This window comes from Chrysemys picta, chromosome 3 (genome assembly GCF_011386835.1).
Source record: "Chrysemys picta bellii isolate R12L10 chromosome 3, ASM1138683v2, whole genome shotgun sequence".
In the NCBI taxonomy this organism is placed as follows: domain Eukaryota; kingdom Metazoa; phylum Chordata; order Testudines; family Emydidae; genus Chrysemys; species Chrysemys picta.
The window spans coordinates 144658961-144680037 of record NC_088793.1 but is presented as its reverse complement, the minus strand read 5'-3'; the positions used below and the strand labels follow the sequence as shown (position 1 = coordinate 144680037).

Below are 21077 nucleotides of genomic sequence, written 5' to 3'. Positions count from 1 at the left end.
GAAAAAAAAGTAATTGCAATTAAAAAAATTAATCGCGATTAATCGCAGTTTTAATCACACTGTTAAACAATAGAATACCAATTGAAATGTATTAAATATCTTGGATGTTTTTCTACATTTTCAGATATATTTATTTCAATTACAACACAGAATACAAAAGTGCTCACTTTACATTATTTTTCTTACAAATATTTGCACAGTAAAAATGACAAAAGAAATAGTATTTTTCAATTCACCTCATACAAGTACCAAAGTGCAATCTTTTTATCATGAAAGCGGAACTTACAAATGTAGGGGGTTTTTTTTGGTTACATAACTGCACTCCATAACAAAACAACGTAGAACTTTAGAGCCTACAAGTCCACTCAGTCCTACTTCTTGTGCCGCCAAGCACTAAGAGAAATAAGTTTGTTTACGTTTACGGGAGATATTGCTGCCCGCTTCTTATTTACAATGTCACCTGAAAGTGAGAACAGAAGTTTGCAATGCCGGCTACAAAAGTGCCATGCATGGTATTTATGTCTCAGGTATGCTAAACATTTATATGCCCCTTCATGCCTGGCCACCATTCCAAAGTACATGCTTCCATGCTGATGATGCTCATTTAAAAAAAAAAAGTGTTAATTAAATTTGTGACTGAACTCCTTGGGGGAGAATTGTATGTCTCCTGCTCTGTGTTTTACCTGCATTCTGCCATATATTTCATGTTATAGCAGTCTCGGATTGATGACCCAGCATGTTGTAGGATCTAAAATTTTACATTGTTTTATTTTTGAATGCAGTTATTTTTTGTACATAACTCCACATTTGTAAGTTTAACTTTCATGATAAAGAGATTGCACTATAGTACTTGTATTAAGTAAATTGAAAAATACTATTTATTTTATTTTTACAGTGCAAATATTTATAATAAAAAATAAATATTAAGTGAGCACTGTACACTTTATTCTGTGTTGTAATTGAAATCAATATATTTGAAAATGTGAAGAACATGCAAAAATATTTATATAAATGGTATTCTATTATTGTTTAATCGCGCGATTAATTGTGATTGATTTTGTTTAATCGCTTGACAGCCCTAATTCTTATGTCTCATTTTGTAAGCAAGTAGTATTTGATTGAAGTGGAACTTGGGATACACAAGACAAATCAGGTTCTTGAAAGGGGTACAGTAGTAGTTACCAACTTTCGCATGGTAAATAAGCACGCCAAATTTCACAATAAGCCAAAAATCAAGCTAATCCCATTTCAAAGCAAGGCCAAAACAAGCCAGTCCCTAAGAACTCCAACACTCTATGTGACTAGATCGCCCCCAGCATGCAGTCTGGGACTGTGGTGGTCCTGCTGTGCACCCCTGACACTCTCTCCCCTGCTTGCCAGGAGCTGGTCAAAAAAAAGCAACAAGCTACAAGCCAAAAAAGCTACAAGCCAAACAAGCAACACGTTACAAGCCAAAAACTAGCCAACAAGCAACTCACAAACCAATTAAGTCAGAAACAAGCCCAATTTCTGCGTTTTTTCACGGGTTTGGCATGTCTGTACAGTAGTCTGGAAATGTTGAGAACCACTGATTTAGATTATCAGCCTCAGACATTGCTTACCTTCATGTCGTATTGTACCTATCATTTTGTTGGCCAAAGAGAGCTGAATACAGCTATCAGCATCACTTCTGAATAGTCTGGAGTGGTGTCTGCAGAACACAGAATACGCTTTCCAAAGGAGTGAGCAACCATTTATTTTCTTTCAGAAATCATTCCTTACATTACTTCCCTGTTAGTGGCCTCACTGGTTTTTTATTTGTCATGCTTCTAATATTTTAATAATACACCATAAACTATAATGGCCATCAATTAGGTAATATGCTTAATAAAAACATTAAAACAGAAAATGCTACATGGGCAAACCTTTTTAATAGTTTGTTTTAACTGGCAAAATCTGAGATTGAATTTCTAACTTTGGGGTGTGCTTCTTTCATTTCACACTAACTGAGAAAAAAAATGCCACTTAACTTTTGAGTAGTTTGACTTTTGTTAGTTGAATCTAGATCTTTGAGGAAATACAGTTTTGTGTTCTATTATAGCTGTAGATGAGGTGGTCTGCATTCAGTTGGAAATCCTGCTTTCCACAGTTTTGTACTAAGATGGGCATAAACTTATTGATTGAATCATAGCATGAAAGGTCTTGAGTGTTTTTTATTCATTTAAATGTTAGATTTTTGAAACTAGATAAGTTATCACTGTGTACACAAGAAAATAATTTTCATATGGGTTTTGAACATGCACATTAGTCCCTGAAAAGCCCTTTAAATGACAGACCAATCATAGCCAAATGATCTGTTCTGAACCATCACGAGAATAATTCACCACTTTTTAATGTTTTTAAAAGGAAGAAACACTTTACCAGTATAAGGCTTAAGGAATAAACTTTATATTAAATATTAATGAAACATGATAAATTTGAATGAGGAAAATAAGCCTTAAATTAATACATTTTTTTAAAGAAAACCCACAGTTTTAATGTAAAAATACATACATGATAAATGGTATTATTCAGCTCTGAGTTGTATGTTATAGTAAGCTGCCTAAATACAGCCTTCTGGTATGCTGTGTAAATGTCTTTAATATTTGTACCTACATATTACCTTTCATTGGAGGATCTTAAAAAAGTTTACAAATGTGGGTAAGTGTTATTTTCCCTGTTGTACAATAGGGGAAACTGAGAATCAGTGACTTAACTGCAGGTATGGCAGAAGTTCAGATGAGTTTAGGTATAAAATGCAGGCTTCCGACACTAGACGTGCTGCTTCCTTTGTCTGACTGATATATCTCAAATTTTTCCAGTCTCTTGTTAAATTGAATGCACTTTTAATGTCTCAAATTATTTGTAAATCCCTGGTGAAATGTAAAGTAAACTGTTACAAAAACCCCTTTAATTTAAACATACTTTTTTTGTATAAATTATAGGGTATGACTAAGTAAACTCTAGACATGCTGCACCCATGCTGTAAGTGCTAGGTTAGATTAGTTATGTCATGTGTATTTGTGGATATAATTATTTTTCTGGACAAATAATTAAAGCAGTAAAAGTATTACCTGCTTGTTAGAAGAGGAAAAACAAAACAAAAAATAACAACAAAAAACACTGGTCTATGAACAATCACTTATTGGGTTCAGAGATAAGCATTTGAAATTTCATCACAAAATGATTTTTTAAGAAATTCTGAGCAAGTGAAAATAGGGGTGAGAATGCAGTCTCACGGAATTTGCAACCACGGTGCTATTTGTGTATTTTAAATACAAGGTATAAATAAGATTGACAACAGCTGCTACCTCCTTCAGTGAAAACTATTTAGTGACATATTATTGAAAAAGGATGTTTCATTTGTTTTACTTTATTTAGAAAAGGAAGACCAGTGTCTCATGCCTGAAGCCTGGAATGTGGACCAGGGAGTAATAACCAAACTCAAGGAACAATACAAAAAGGAGCGCAAGGGAAAAAAGGGGGTGAAGAGTAAGTGGAAAACATTGCACCTTAAAATCATAAATCCCACCTCTTTCACACCCCTAATTCTATCTTTCTTTCAATGTTTTCCTAAAACTACTTACTCTTTTACTTTGCCACTCCTGACTGCTTTCCTGTTCACCAGTGCTCAGGGGTTGAAATTAATGATAGTCAGTCCAGTTGCCTGAGAAAGTAGGAAGATGCTGACTGGGATATAACTTTTACCAGTTTAGTGTTGGATATATTCAAAGTGATTATGCTGGACATGGACTATGTAGCAATCAGTGGTGATATATAGACATATGAAATTTAAATGCATTGTTTTGATACTTTATTTAACTGTATATTTCAACTGAGAAAATGTCAGAACACTCTTAGTTAAAAACATGCCAGTTTTTTAAGACCTGTTTTGGAGTTTGGTAAATAAAACAAACAACTCTTTAGTATCTGTTAGGTGACAGAGGGAGAAACAAGTTAATTTCTACCCCTGCTTGTACTTAATATTCACAACATGCAAGTCATGCTGTCCTCATAATTCCTTATGCAGGGCTCGAAATGGAAAATAAATCTTACTGACATCCTCTAAGTCAATTCTTATTTATCAACTACCATTTTACCTGTGGAATTTATATTTGTCATAGGTGTTATTTGGATTCCGAGCAAACAGCTGTGATAGGTATCTGAAATACAATTTCTAGCCCTGTTCATCATACCTTTCTCTGTTACATTTCCTGAAACAGAAATCATTATGTGAAACCTGTGTTGTTAAATAAAATAAGTATTATACACCTTTCAGAGTCAAGTTAAATGTTTAATATGGAAATCATAACTATTTCAAACATAAAGCTGTGTTGAGAACTCTTGTGAGAATAATTGAAATTGAAAAATAATGCACCTAATTCAGGGGAAAATGTGAAGGATATGTTTCATTACTCCTCCCTTTGTGGGAAGATGCTTATTCATTTTAAGGGAACTGTCACTTCCAGCATGTTTACAAAATCCTACAAAAAAGATGCCGTGTCCTCTACATTATTGTTTCAAGGTTGCTTCATTTTGTTACTTTCTGCATTTAGTAAATTCTAAATGTGATTGGTTGCAGGTCAGTAAATATTAGCTTTGAGATCATAGCATCAAATATAGCACGTAGCAGTTAAACCTACATTATTACTTTCTCTAAGCAAATCAATATGTACTTTAGATTCCTATGCTGATATGAATGACGTTTGAAAGAATTCTGTGTTCTTTGATTGTGGTTATTTGAGGTGCCATTGAGGTACCTGAAAAAATGCAAGCATAGCAAGAAGTTGAGCTTCCCCCACAAAAAGTTATTGTTTTACCAAATAAATTCTGAATTTCTTCGTAATTAAAATAGAGATTCTCATACAATAGGAATACACAGAAAATTATTTTAATAACTTCTTGTCTACATGTACAATGTCATAGTACATGTATATAGTAGACAGTGCCAGGGCCAAAGTTTTAATGAGCTAACTTGCTAGAAACATTGAAATTAAGAAATAAATAGAAATGAGTACATTTCTCAATCAGCTATTGGGTTTGTAGATCCTGATTATCAAACTATAGTAATTAATGATTAATTTAGGCACAGCTATCATTGGAACTTTGTTTTATATGTTTAATGAGCAAAGTGCCTGATGCAAGACTGCAATTTGGCACCTTGCACTACTTCACGAGGGTATTGTAGTTACATGTGCAGTAACATGTTTTTGGATGGAGGTTTGATCTGGGGGAGACCAAGAATTACAGAAATTAAGTATCTTTCCATGGACAAACCATCGTTGGAAGGGCATCAGTGCAGAAAAATCGGGAGGAGTCGCACCTGTTATTTATCACCCATTCATGATCATAGAGAAGAAAGGAGTGAGGAAAGAAATGGGGGGGAGGGAGATTAAACACCTTAATATTGAGATGTATGGAGTCTGTTTTATAATATTAATCTCATCATAGATGAGTATTCAGAGATAAAACTGTTCAGTAAAATGTTGTTGTTTTTCTATAAAATCAGATACTGTATTAAAACAATCTTGCAAAATCCTATTCACTCTTTGCCTGACTCAAGTAATGTTTTGTAATAGACAACTAAAATACTATTTAGTTTCTTCATTATCATTATGGTACAGGTGGGAAAAATAGAACTTGTAACTGGGCTAATACATTTATAATGATTTTGCAAGGCTGTAGTAAAAATTCCTGTGAAGTAGCGTAATAAGATCATACATCTATTAGAATACACCTCTGTGTTAAAGCTACTTAAAAATAGCTGTATTATTTACTGGTTTAGGAAAAACCATAATGGACTATGGGTAAGATATTTTCCCATTCTTAATTAAACTTATAACAGGAAAAACTACCGAAGATATGTTTCAGCCTCAATCCTATATAAAACAGTCAAAACAGGGATGTGGGAAAATGATGGCGCAAAGCACAGGTAAGTGTCAAGAAGGGCATGGGTCTTCACCACATGTAGCTTCAGGAAGTAAGCCAGCGAATCCAGTTTGATTTATATTTTTAATATAACAATTGTGTAGATTATATAGCATCACAAATATACACCACTGCACAAATAATTGTAAAATATTCACAAATTATTTAAAGAATATACTGCACAAAGCATCTGCACAGATTTTTAAAATAATTCACAAATGTTTGCAATTGTTCTTGGAAAGCAATAAAATATTTTGTTTGACCGATCATTTTGTTGCAATGAGTCAATTGAAGGTATTTAACTTTTTCATGCAAATAGCAGTGTGAGTTCATAAAAGTGGGGGAAAAAATTCTCAGTTGCTTCCATCACTTTCTTTTTCAAAATGTTCATTTCATGCTGAAAGGTTAGTTACTGCTGGAAGTAGGCGCTCATTACTGATGTTTATTAGGAAATGTCTTATCAAAGATAGGATCCATTGTTGCTTGTCTTGCTGTAACATATTTGATGTGATAAATAGCATTGCTGTGAATTACGTTTACATAAGCCATTTCACTTTTGTTTTTCCCGGTTAGGGCCCAACAGGTCAAAGCTGCAAGACATGCTTGCAAACTTGAGAGATGTTGATGATCTACCTTCATTACAGCCATCTGTTGCATCACCTTCTAGGCCGAGTAGCTCAAGGCTCATTGAACATGAGATAAACAGGACAGATGAAGGCAAGTATTTGTCTTTATATGTTTATATAAATGTGTATATGTTTGTATATTTATAATTATTATTATTACCTAACATTTTATATCTTATATTTTTAAAGCGTTTTACAGATATTAATGTAGCCTCATCATACCCCTGAGGTAGATAAGCATTATCCCCTTCCTCCATCACCCGGGGAAATTCAGAGAGAGATTTAAAGTCCTGAGCTGAAATTTTTTGAGGTCAGTGCAAAGACTGCAGTGAGCTTCATGTCAGGCCGTAAGTCATTTGCCCATGTTCACCCTAGAAAACTGGCAGAGTCAGGTATAGAACACAGATCTCCCAGGCCTTAACCACAAAACTATCCTTTGCCCATGTATGATTGTACAGAAGATGTGTAGCATTTTATAATATTTGAGTACAGTGATAAGGAATAAACTCTGCAGCTAAATTAAAAGGTGTGTCTAACATGGAAACACATAGTGACTGAGTCCAGAATCATAGAGGAAGGACAGACTGCAATTTTTGCTCAGGTTGGTTGCCCATTTCTTAAATGTTATAGTGGTGTCTGTATCTAAAATTCTCAGTGAATTAGGATCGGGGTGGAAAGTCCTAATATGCTGTGCACAGTCTCTGATTCGGAATATAACACTTACCTTCACAAACACTACACCTATAAATTATTAATTGCAGTGTTTTAGCTTCAGTATTTCAATTATTTTAGTGATATACAGAATAATAAAATAAGCATAAAAGCGCCTTTTCTGATGTGTTATATGAGGCATGCTGTGATTTATGCCCAAAAGATTGCTAAATATGATTAGAAAAATGAGCAAAACATGATTTTTGCTAATAATCCATATCTCTTCCTGAAATAGTAAGAAATTAGATTGACAAAATTACAAAACAAATGAAGATGAAAAAGAGTTCCATATGGGTTAACTACTGCAGAGCACAATAGTTCAACCTCCCACATGCTTAGAGAGATGTTTTTAAAAGAAAAATGGTAACTTAGCAGCAATTTGAAATGTAGCAGAATTATTTGTGTGTGTGTGCGTGTGTGTGTGTGTGCTGAGCATTTCCTATCATCGCACAAGTGCCTCACTGGTGGCAAAAAACATGATGAGAGCTTTCCACATTCACTTTCTTTCAAAATATATATTTTGTAATTGAGAGCATCTGACTAGTTTATGAAAAAGGCAAAACCAAAACTCATCAGTGTCACTTCATTTTTCATTAGTGATTTAAAGTTGTTTAACATTCATTTAAAAAAAATTACATATAAGGAAGTATTAAATAAGTTAGGAATGCAAGTGAGAGAAAGGAAACTGGTAATGCATCAGTTCCTTAGTAGAGCAAAGAAGAAGAGATGTTCATGATTAAAAAGCAGAAATGTGGGTAGAGTTAAATTTATGCAGTTTTCAAGCAGAGTACCAAAAGCTTGAATCTGACTAGAAAAAGGTAGAAAAGAGAAAGCCATAGGGAGATTCAGAGAAATACATGAATGGTGAGAAGAACACATGAAAGATGATCTTTCCACATTCTGGATGGACAGGAGAGGAGTAAGATGAGGTCAGAGCTGAAGAAGGTATAAAGATAAATTGGGCAGAAGTTACATGTAGTCAGTAGGAATAATCTGCATGTCTGCATACTCAGAAGGATGTTAGCATGTTTTCTGCATTAGAAAGATCTAACATCAAAAAGGGTTAGAAACTTTTTTTTTTAATTCAAGCTTAGATTCTAGAACAGTGGTTCTCAAACTTTTGTACTGGTGACCCCTTTCACATAGCAAGCCTCGAGTGCAACACCTCCTTATAAATTAAAAACACTTTTTATATAGTTAACACCATTATAAATTCTGGAGGAAAAGCGGGTTTCGGGTGGAGGCTGACAGCTAGCAACCCCCCCCCCACCAGAATAACCTCGCAACCCCCTGAGGGGGGTCCCGACCCCCGGTTTGAGAACCCCTGTTCTAAAAGGTGGTGGGTCTTGAAGACATTTCCTCCACAGCTTCCCATTCTTAGTCTACATGTCACTCAAACATCAAAGGCTATTAGTATTGGGTGGATGGCAGAATATATGCAGACATGTCTGAATACCAGGAGTGTATGGTGCCCTCCTATTCCTTTAGTTCATATTTTCTTCTGCCTATCAATAGAACTTTCAGTCATGAAGTGCTGTTCAGACATTGGTTTTCTATGTTTCATTTTCTTTCAGAACTCTAGTTATTTGGTGAATTTTCTCTAGTAACTTATTTTTTATGTCCTATGGGTGCTCAATTTCAGGTGCACATGCCCCATGTGCCTTTGATTAGAGACTTTTGGTAGCAGTGCCTTGCAATCCACCCATGAGCACTAGCTGTCATTCCCCATACTGAGGGTATATGAACAGCCTTCAGTTTCTTCTCAGCTGCCTAGGCCTGAGATGAAGCATTTTGTGATGCCTATGTCATAGTTACCTTTTTCGTAGGGAATAGCTTCTAGTTTTTACTTTATTGTTTAGAGCTTACTTTAGCCCCCCTTTTTACTTTTTACCAGTTGTATAAGGTTTGTTTGTATGTTTGTAAACTTCTTTGAGACTGCTCATTTCTCCCCCTCCCACCGTGGGGAATGGGTGAGTGGGTGCATGCTTTCCTTCTTTGAAGGATGTTATCTTTGTGTTAAGCCTAAATCCTCTGGATTTAAACATTGTCTCACTTGCTGGGATTCTGTCCCAGTTATTGATGGTCACTGTCACTGTGTCTGCAGCTTAGAGGACATCCATTTCCCATCTAAGTGTAAAAGTTGTTCAGGGTTTAAGAGTAGGCCTAGAAAAAACACGGAGATTAAGTTTAGGCTTCTCACAATGGTGCGCTCCCTTCACCTTGCCTCAGATCCAGGCCCAGATACCCCCTCTTCTGCCAGGTATAGCGGTCTCCCTGTTTGCACGGCCCCCCGTCAACCTCTGCAGCCCACTCACTCACTGGGGAGAGAACCACAGAGGATGACACCAAGACTTCCAGAAAGAGGAGCTCCAGATCACCTCAAAAAGAAGATGGTGCCAGGAAACCAAGGTCACCACAGAGACCCACTGCTTTGGAGATCTCGCATCCCAGAAAGGATACCACTGAGGCTCCCAAGATCTCCTGATACCGAGGGTCCCTCAGCTAAGGCTTCAGGAACTTATAAGTCCCCTGCTTCCAAGTTGCCTGCAGTATCCAAGTCGACATTGATAGCACTGATTGATCAGTTTGCAAAGCCAAAGTCATCCACAGAGCATCATCAGAGTTCTGCACACTTTCACCTGGTACCACAGGAGTTTAGATTTTCCAGGGACTTGTTTGTCTTGGATGAACTGGAATCCCCTCTACTGACGGATATGGAAAGACTCTTGGTACCAGGGCCTCATCTGTCACCGTCTACTCTGCAGACTAACATTTCTTCCTAATGAGGCATTAATGCTGCCACCTCCATCACATGTGGATGATTTTAAGCACTTCCAAGTGCTCACAAAGAGAATTCCTGACTCCCTCCAGAATCCCCACAGAGGACGTTCAGGAGACCCAGAACAAACTCTTGGATGTTCTATATATTGCCACTTCTGGTCGAGTAGTCTTACCTACAAACAAAGCCCTGCTTGAACCTGCTAAAACAATTTGGCAAACCCCAGCTCCCATACCTCCAACTTGTAAGAGGACAGAAAAAAGAAAAAACTATGTTCCTGCTAAAGATTCCAAGTTTTTGTTCACGCACCTAGCCCTCAATTCCCTGGTGCTGGATGCGGTGAAAGAACAAAGTAGACAACACCATTCAAAGGCTATTCCACATTCTAAGGACCTAGATCTTTTTGGCCAAAAAAGGTGGTCCTTTGCTTTGTTACAATTTAAAATTGCCAATTATCAAGCGCTGATTACAAAATATAACTACACCCACTATGAGAAATTTAGTTTTTATTGATCATCTGCCTCAGGAACAATGAGAGCGATTTCAGGTGATCATTGTGGAAGGTCATTTATTAGCCAGGACTTTGTTACTCTAGATGTGGCTGACATGGCAGCCCACTCTGTTTCTACAACAACGGTCATGTGCCATGACTTCTGGCTACAATCCTCAGGGCTCCCTAGGAAAAACACTGTGAGGTTCAAGCTCTTTAGTGAGTTCACCAGTGGACTCTTGCAGGGATTCGAGGGCTACTCTCCGCTCCCTCAGTATCTACGTGCTTGCAAATAAGAGATTCAGCAGGTCATAGATGGTGCACAGATCCCACTGAGCCCAATTCCTTGCTTATCACAGGCTTTTGGAACCACCTAAGAAGAAACCTAATTTCCACAAGAGAGAACCGTCCTCCACCACAAGAACAAACACTACTCAGCCTTCCTCATCTAAGTGTGAATGTTGACGTTTTGGCCAAAGGTTTTGCTCTCTTCCATTATTTGGGGATCGTCTCTCCCATTTGTGATTTTCATAGGAGAAGATTACTTCTGACAGAATGGATTTTGGAGGTTGTAACATGAGGTTATTCCATCCATTTCACCTCCATTCCCCCACCCCACCCTCCTTCCTCATCCTTTTTCAGGGACTCATCTGCTGAAACAGGAAGTCCTATTCCTTCTCCATATAGTAGTCCACAGTTCCAGTTCCTGCCAAACACAGAGGGAAAGGAGTTCTATTCCAAGTAATTTCTGGTTCCCAAAAATAAGAGTGTATGGAGACGCATCTTAGATTTCAGGTGGTTGAACATTTTCATCAAAACACAGAATGGGGACACTCATAGCTGTAAATACCATCTCTAGATCTGGGGGATGGGTCTGCAGTCCTTGGCCTTCGTGGTCAGCCAGGAGCACTTCCAATATCACATTCTCCCATTCAGGCTCTCTACTGCCCCCAGAGTCTTTATGAAGGCCCTTGAGAAGCCACTCAACTACAACAATCAGGAATAATTGATTTCTGCTATCTTGATGATTGGCTTCTCAAGGGCCATTCATACAACAAAGTTCTTTCCACAGCGAGGAAAGCTATGACCCTATACAACCAGCTAGGACTTGAGCCCAAAAAAGACCAGTCCACATTGAGACCAGTTCAGTGAATAGAGTTTATAAGGAGCAACCTAACATGCCAGAAATATCCAGAGTTTACCCACCAACTGACAGGTTTTGACACTATCAAATTTGATCTTGCAGGTTCAGGTAAATCTGCAAAGAGCCACAATTTGTCTGCAGCTCCTAGATCATATGGTAGCCTGCACATTTTTCACACTTCATGCCAGATTGTACCTACACTGCTCTCAAGGATGGTTGAGAACTGGTTACACCTCCAACAAGCACAGTCTGAACAAATTACTGTTGATTCCTCATCAGGTTCTACAGTTGGTGGAAAGACCTGGACAGTGTCTGTGTTGGCATTCCCTTCATTCTACCTCCCTACGACTGCCACCATTGTACAGTGCATTTCTCATAGGGTGGCAGTCGGCGGTATAATATCTTCAAACACATACCATTCAAGGCAAATGGATTGCCCAAGAGTCCGCTTTCCATAGTAACCTCCTGGAACTCAGATCAGTTAGATTTGCCTGCAAACGTTTCCTTCCCATGATCAAGGGCTAATCTATTGACAGACAACAGAACCAGCGTGCATTATATAAATTGTCAAGGAGGAGCAAGTTTCCCTTCCCTTTGTGCAGAAGCAGTAAAATGGTAGAAGTGGCACATAGCGTGTCGGATTCTCTTCTCAGCCTCATACTTACTGAATCTTTAGAACACTATATCCAATGGCTCAAGCAGACACTTCTGCTAGGACTAGAAGTGGGAATCAAATACCTAATTCTTGAGCATATATTCCTCACCTGGGGTTTTCCAGAAACAGACCTCTTCACCAGTGTCCTCAGCAGAGGGTGTCGGATGTTCGGATCAAGAGGGGTCTAGAGACCATCAATCTCAGGGAGATGCCTTCCTCATCTTCTGGTCAAGGAATCTCCTCTGTACCTATCCACCACCACTGCTGCTCCTCAGAGTACTAAACAAAATCAGTCAGGACAGAGCTAAAGTCATCCTAATTGCAGTGATTTGGCCAAGGCAAATATGGTTTCCTTGCCTGATTCACCTCACATCTCACTACAGCTTCCAACCATTCCTGACATGCTGACTCAAGAACTGATCTCAGTTTGAACACGCAGTAGCTCAAGGCTTGGTTTCTAGATGGTTCTCTGGGGTAGAGGTCTCCTGTTCAAGAGAGGTACAAGAGGTTTTGTTGAATAGCAGAAAAGCATCAACTGGAAAAACTTACCTGCAGAAATGAAAGAGATTCCACCATTGTTGTATCCCCTGCTGAGTCTTCCCTTTTGGATGTCTTAGATTACCTGTCGAGTTTGAAGAATTCATGCCTCCCTCTGAGTTCTGTTAGCAGCTAACACAGCTTTCCATTGCCCTGTTGATTGGCTTTCAGTGTTTGCTCACCCCATCACTTCCAGATTCTTCAGAGGGTTGGCTAACTCCTTCCACATGTCAAAGAACCCACTCCTATATAGGACTTGAATTTGGCCCTCAACTTTCTGGTGAAGCCTCCATTTTGAGTCACTAGCTAAGTGTGTCCTTCTACACTTGTCTGTGAAGACTGTATTTTTAGTGGCCATCACCTCCACTAGGAGAATTGGTGAGCTTGGTGCCTTAATGGTTGGTCCCTTTCTACACAGTTTTCTATAAAGAAAAGGTATGTCTTTGGTCACATTTCCCTTTTTTACCCAATGTAACCTCAGACTTTAATATCAGTCAGGTCATCGGCTGCCAGTGTTTCATCCTAAACCTCATATGACTAGGGATGAGGTTTAGGATGCACCTTATGCACCTTAGACATCAGGAGGGTATTGGCTTTTTATTTGGAAAGGACTAAACCCTTCAGAGTCTCTCCCAGGCTGTTTCTGTCTTTCGTGGACAGAATTAAAGGAGCCCCTCTTTCTTCCTAAAGACTCTCTAAGTGGGTTTCCAATTGTATCATCTTCTGCTATGAGGCTGCTAATGCTAAACCTCCTTTTAGGGTTGTAGCCCATTCCACCAGATCTCAGTCTACTTCCATAGGCCTGTTTAATAATGTATCCATTGGTGAAATATGCAAAGCTGCTGTGGACTTTCATCTACACCTTGTCAGAACACTATGCCTTAGTACTCGCCTCTAGGGCAGATGCTGCCTTGGGGACTGCAGTTCTGCAAACTATGTTAGACTACACTCCAAAGCACCCACCTCCTTTAGAAAGTACTGCTGAGAAGTCACCTGGAGTGGAGCATAGGGACGTTACCTGACAGAGAAGGAAAGGTTATTTACCCTCTATGGTAACTGGAGTTCAAGATGTTTGACCCTATGGTGCTTCACTACCTGCCTTCTTCCTCTCTGCCTCAGAATCTTTGTGTTATAGGACTTTGTAGTAGAGAAGGAACTGAGGGCAGTTCATCTGACACTTCCTGCATACCCTCAGTCTGGGGCATGAATACGCTAGGATGCATGTGTGGACCAAATGGGCACACTGCTATCAAAAGCCTCTGATCAAAGGTGCATGGAGTTCATGTGCACCTAAGTGTAACACCCAACAAATACCTTGAAGAATTCCAGTTACTGTACAGGGTAAGTAACATCTCCTTTTGTATGCCTGTCACTTTAGCATTACAAAGATTAAATGTAGCATCTAAACTACCCACAATGGACAACACAAATATCCATTCTTTGTACCTTTGTAATGTGTTAACATTTGAGAAGTGTTTTAAAAGTGTATCTATTTAACAATACCATTCCAGTCATAACCCAGTGATTGTCATAGTTGAGCAAATGCTTTATCATAAAGATGCATCTCATCCCACACTCCGAAGATCTTTGCAGTCAGGTTCTGGTGACACACCTGAAAGAGCAAGATACAGTGGCAGTGACCTTCCACTGAAAGCATCCTACATTAAATCCCTAAAACGTCTAACTTGACACTGGTAGCAAAAGTATCTAATCAACAGTTGCAGTGCTGAAAACATTAAGGCAGCTATTTCCAAGCTACATATGGGTTTTTGCAGTAAATTAGAATCAATATATTGAATTACATCTGGAAACAAATGGGAAGCCAGTGGAGTTAACTGAGTATAGGCATAATTAGCTCTCGCTGACCCATTTTAGTAAGCAATAGGCTGCAACTTAGTGCACTGTAGATGAAGATTCCAGCTAGTCCTCAAGAGGGCACAGCAACAGCCTAACCTGAAGACAGCAGAAGCATGAATGACTAGTCAAGTTTGCATCTTCCAGGAAAGGCTGCAAATTTGTTGCAAATTATAAAATATAATAATAATCAAGTATGAGCCACAACTTTGGAAATTCAAGAGCAATGAAGAAATTGAAGATTTGTGGCAAAAGTGATGTCTAATTTTTGATTGCATCTGGTCCCTCTCCTTGCTAGTTTTCTTTTCTAAACTTCAGTTCTCCTGGAGTAGCTGTATACTTCAAGTTGAATGTGATGCATAGGCTAGAATTTCCATAAGTCATCTAGGCTCCTTGAAATTTTTTGGTGTGAGCTCCACAGGGAAATTAGTTAAGGTATAGATGGTATCCAAATTTCATTGTTCTGTTTTCATTCCTGTTAACTCAACGATGAATATCATGTGACCTGAAGGCTAATTCCACCAGTTATGATACCATTTCTATCGTATCTACAACACATAATCACCTCTGAAATTTGAAGACTTCTCAGTTTTTATTTTTACCTAACATTGCTGTCAGTTGAAAGGCTAGGTCAGATGCTCCTTATGAGAGAGTGCTTCAACACTCCCTTTTTAAATACCCAGTGCTCCTCTGGGTATGTATAGCTATAATTTCCAAGATAGCTGTGGAAGCAGTATCTAGAAGGAAAAACCTAGGTTTTTAATACCTGAAGTTCTCCGAATGTGTCGCCTCAACCAATCCCCGTTTCCATTCTTCCCTTCCCTACTTCTTTGGAGCGTCTGTGTATTCTGTACAAAACTGAGGAAGTGGCTGTGCACCTCTTTATTACTTTGGCATTAGAAAGAGCTAAAAGGGACATAAACAATTGCTTTTAGCAGTCCTGAGACATATGGACTCCAAGGGTGTGGATCTGTGAAAGCAACATATTCAAAGACCTCCGTTTACTGGAAAGTGCCTTGAATATCTTTTTGGAATATGTGTCTTTTCCGCATGCGTGAATGGCTATTGCTCTTTTGTCCTTGGTTACTAATTGAGATAATTTAATATATAATATTTTACAGGGAAAACGAACAGGTATTTTTACATGAAAACCCACAGAATTGTATGTATAGAGCTATGACTTTTTGCATGTTTTTCTTTTTCTTGCAGTGGAAGCTTTAACGTTCCCTCCTACATCAGGGAAGTCATTCATTATGGGAGCAGATGAAGCCCTTGAAAGTGAGCTCGGTCTTGGAGAATTGGCAGGCCTTACAGTTGCCAATGAGGCAGATTCACTGACTTACGATGTAAGTGGTAGTTTAAAATAAGCCATTTGAGGTTCTGCCATCTATATGTGTGTGAAGATCTCAGTGATGGGTACAGACTACAGGAGGAACCCCAATGTGCAACATGTAGAATAAAGAAAAGTGTTTGCAAAATATCCATTGTTTGCAAAATGATGGATAATTCTCTTTATTAAAAGAGAAAAAAGTTAACAATGACCTTTTAAGGGTCTTCTGCTGTCTTAACTCAAAATAGCTGTTCTTCATGTATCGTAATTGCTCCTCAGATCCCCACTCTTGGGGTACGTCTACACTGCAATAAAACACCTGTGGCTTGCCTGTGTCAGCTGACTTGGGCAGGCTGCAGGGGTATAAAATTACAATATAGTTGTCTGAGCCTGGATGTCTACACTGCAATTTTAGAGCTCCGTGAGCCCGACTTGGGCCTGCTGCACGTGTTTAATTGCAGTGTAAGACATACCCTTGGAGTCTGTGTGCCATGCCACAGACCTTAGAACTATTGAAAGTCAAATAGGCTTAATAGGTGATAGCACTGTGCACATATAGCTCCTCGCTAAGATTCTAAGATCCACGATTCCCTCCTTTGTTTCTTCTGTATAGCCTGTTAATGAATCTCACAACTGCTGATTTGGAGCCAGATGTCAGATTTTTCACGTCTTTAAAATCTTTTACTTTCTAGGAAAGTGTATTTCAGCTATTATTTGTTTTAACCATCTGTCCCTGTGTTCTTTCCTTGGTGATCTGGCAACCACAGATCAATCCCAGTACAGTGTTCTTTTGCAGATGTTAAGGAATTGCAAACAGTAGCAAATGGAAGGTTTCAGGGTAGGGGCTTTAGTTTTCATCCAACCTGACCGTACATGTAGTAAGGGACAAAGAGTCCTGTGGCACCTTATAGACTAACAGAAGTGATGGAGCATAAGCTTTCGTGGGTGAATACCCGCGTCTGACGAAGTGGGTATTCACCCACGAAAGCTTATGCTCCAATATTTTCGTTAGTCTATAAGGACTCTGTCGCTTTTTACAGATCCAGACTAACACGGCTACCCCTCTGATACATGTAGTAAATTACCATAGGGTGTTATAGCTGTGTGATTTTTTTTTTTTAAACTCTGGAACAAAATCATCCCCAGCATTTCAAATTCCAGAAATTAACATGCAGATCTTTAAAGCTATAGTTCAAAAAAGGCATATACACCCAGACACAGATGTTACAGAGCTGACTGCAGTTTACTCAAAGACATTGAGTAATTTTGCAACAGCAGCCATCACTATATTCTGCCAGGTATTAAATTTGTCCTTTGCAAGTCATGATTTGTTTAGCAACAAGAGAGGACATTACTGTTTAGGTACATTGGATCTGGTAGCATGATCTCCTAGCTTTGGCTCAGGGCCGCCTCTGTTTCTACTAAAAATGACGTATGATTTTCTTTCAAGAAGGGAGGGAAGCTGTTACATTCTGATCCCACTTCTCTTCATTTGGTAGTATAGATTCTTGACTATAGATTCTTGACTCTTAACTGCTGAAATGTCGAGTTTAAGATATTTGTCAAGAGTTTTTGGAGTCCTCTAATCCATTCATATGAAAGAGCTTACACTTCGTCTGTTTGCAATAAAGGAAGAGTCTCGAGGATCTGCAGTCTTTTTTAACTGAAAAGGAACATTGAATTTAATCTAAAATAATTTGTCACTCCAAGAACCTTGTTTACAGATTTAGTAACCACTATTTCTCCTTTAATGCTTATTGAGCCGGGTTTTCTAAAATTTTAGGTTTCTATGCTAACTGCGTGTTCTCATTATTACTTCAATATTTATTAAACTCTGGGAAACAATTTCACTTTTTAAGTCTCTGATACATATTACATACTGTTTGAAGATATGCTGTATAGAATGCATAGATTTTTCAATATTGAAATCTCTGAGCTGTATTCTATTAAAGACCAATCTTTCAAAGGGGCATCAATCCTCTCTGTTTGCCTGCAATTAATTATAGACACACATGTTGGGATCTACATGAAATGTGCTTCACAAAAAATATTATGATACCTTTAGTCCTGATTTAGTTTTTGTATCAACATTTTATTAGTGGACTTTATCTGTTATTGCCAAGCAAATGAGTGCAGGGGACTTGATTAGATGATCTCTTGAGGTCCATTGCAGTCCTGTGATTCTGTGAAACTTAGCGCAGGCAGTGGTTGATGACAAAGCCCTAAAAGATCATCCAATGTTTTATTTCAGCCTTTGTCCAAGGGAGCTGTGTTGAAATGACTGCCTTACAGCATTTCTTTTATGTTACTGAGATTGGATTATCATTTGGGTCACTTTTAAAAAGCAGTTATTGTCAGAGAAGTATCTTTGTAAATATAACGAGGAGTCCTTGTGGCACCTTAGAGACAAACAAATTTATTTGGGCATAAGCTTTCGTGAGCTAAAACCCACTTCACGTTGTTTTTGCTGATACAGACTTAACACGGCTACCACTCTGAAACCTTTGTAAATATGGTCTTACTCAACTGTTCTGCTTCCTTTTTTTAATTCCAAGTCATCACTGCTTATTTTACTGATAAAAATAAGTTTGTACTGATCCTGTTAGCACAACAAAGCCGATACATCTCTAAGAAAATAAATTGGATTATTTCCTGGCTTGTCCATTGACAGAATTGCTAGCCACATTTCCATCACAGATATTTTACCTTAAGGTCCACACCCCAATTGCATCCTAACTATTCCTATAATGCACCCTGTTTGAGTCAAGGCCACTGTTGTTAATATGTGAACCAGAAAGAACACAGCTGAACTTCCATATCCTAGGCTGAGTTGGCAGTGCTGGTTGTTAGGAAGGGTATCTTGTGACTTGTAAACTGAGAAACTTTGAGTCACTGAGCGATAATAAATGTGACTCACAGAGCATTTCATGTTTGCACAGAGGCATGTCCATATAGGAGGACTTCCACCCTCTGTTTTTATGGGATGCTTCTCTTTATCATTTTTAAAAAGTAATCCAATTTATGTTATTTATGATCTTATTTTTAATTCTGGTCATAAACTACTGCTACTTTTTAAAAATATAAAAGTGAGGAAGAAAAGTAAGGTGCAAATAATCTGACTTTTGTATATACTACCTATATATGTAAATATGAGTTTTCTAATGCTTGGTAAATAGAGTGCTAGTTAGTTTAAAGACCTGGAGATATGAAAATGAAGTAACAATTTGAAGTAATCCATAAATGCTAGATTAAAATTCTGATTTCTCCTTCTGTTGTGAGTCCACCAAACTAAGTATAAGTTTTGGGTATTTTTTCCAAATAGATAGCAAACAATAAGGATGCACTGAGGAAGACCTGGAATCCCAAGTTCACATTAAGAAGTCATTTTGATGGAATAAGAGGTCTGGCTTTCCATCCAGTTGAACCAGTCTTAATAACTGCATCCGAGGACCATACGTTAAAAATGTGGAATTTACAAAAAACAGCACCAGCAAAAAAGTAAGGCTATTCTTATTTAAGTGTTGTTTATGTGAAAACATCTAAACTAATTATTTAGAGAAACAGTAGCAACAAAGAAAAGGTCATTTGGGGCTTGATCCAACTGCAGGTGGAGTCAATGGGAGTCCTCCCTTTTCACTTCATTGCGAGGGGGCATGAGGCTGTTGTAAGATATAGACCTTAAAAGAATGCCAGGCTGAAGCCATGTAACTTCATTAATCTCTTTTCTTTTCATTATGAAAATACCATATGATTTCTGTTTACTGTACTTCCATATAGATACTGTTATATTATTTTACTAGGAAAACTTATTTAAAGGTGTGACCTATTTAATTACACACACACACATTAGTAAGTGATATATATTTACTAATAAAAATATGAACAGACATGAGATCAGATTCTCTGGCCCACTCTGCACCTTGTGCGCTGCTGGATCTGGATGCATCTCCTCTGCTGGAGATTTCCTGAATAGCCGGGCAGTAACTATGCCGCCACTCCTAGAGTCATCAGAGTGATTGGTGGGGAGAGACTTGGCCAGAGCATGGTGTACTCTTGCAGTTCCTTAGGGATAATTACCAGCTGGCAGAGTCTAGAGTATGTTCTTAGCTGCTGTAAATTCACTTGGGGCTTTGGCATAACTGACCTTAGAATCAGTGAGCTGTAATCAGCTCCCTCCCTCTCTCTTGTGGCTGAGCACAATATAAAATGTGCCCATAGAATATACATAATCTATTCAAAGTTTATTCGCTCTTTTTGGTTTGATTGTTGTAGGATTGCTTATGATTAGTCTGATTCCATTTTTTTGTTTGTTTGTTTGGCTGCTTTACGAAAAAAATCTTTCCAGTATTGCTTTTTGGAGATGTAAGATGGTTGGGGAAAACTTTCATATGAGTTTACAGCCGTTGGACAAGTTAGCTGTTTCAGCATTCTGTTTTCAAAAAATATTTCGGGGAACACTTGTGTACTGTAACATAAACTCTGAAACCGCTCTCCTGTGCTTTTGTTTAGGAGTGCCTCTCTTGACGTAGAACCTATATATACATTCAGAGCACATAGGTAAGAAACACTATTGTACTCTGAGAAATAACAGTTTTTATGTGTTTAAAGTAGTTTTCAAGTATTAATTTCTACCATGTATAAAAAATCAGCTAGTCTTTTTATTAATTTAGTTTCCATATTATCCATTTTAAATATTTGTATGTGTGTTTGGATCTATTCTGAATGTCTTTATTAGAGTTGGAGCTTGTTAAAGCTACCAGTTTAAAAAAACAAATCTAATTATAAGTATTGCAAATATAGGGAACTTTTGTGCTTGTTACTGCAGTACAGAATTTTTTTTTCTATTAAATGTGTGTACAGTATGAAGCTGTTTGCAGGCAAAATAGTTAAGTTGAATTATATTTTAAAACTGGTAGGAACAGGCACATCGTTAGTGCTGCTTTTGTACTTCGTGCAATTGATTTAATCATTAATTTGGTCTAACTTTAATAATATGACTGGACAC

At 38.0% G+C, this 21077-nt stretch overlaps 1 protein-coding gene across 7 annotated transcripts in view; it reads left to right on the top strand.

The window, feature by feature from the left end:
* The window catches only part of STRN (striatin), an 89721-nt gene that overhangs the window by 60723 nt on the left and 7921 nt on the right, over positions 1–21077 (top strand). For 3 of the 7 annotated variants that reach the window (XM_042848426.2, XM_005296255.5, XM_065590532.1), the window contains 6 exons: positions 3400–3510; positions 5864–5950; positions 6520–6663; positions 15952–16088; positions 19395–19570; positions 20582–20629. In XM_042848426.2, coding sequence (XP_042704360.2) covers positions 3400–3510; positions 5864–5950; positions 6520–6663; positions 15952–16088; positions 19395–19570; positions 20582–20629 — 703 coding nt within the window. The remainder of the gene's footprint in view (positions 1–3399; positions 3511–5863; positions 5951–6519; positions 6664–15951; positions 16089–19394; positions 19571–20581; positions 20630–21077) is intronic. The other 4 variants (XM_005296256.5, XM_065590533.1, XM_042848425.2 and 1 more) reach the window with 3 other exon arrangements.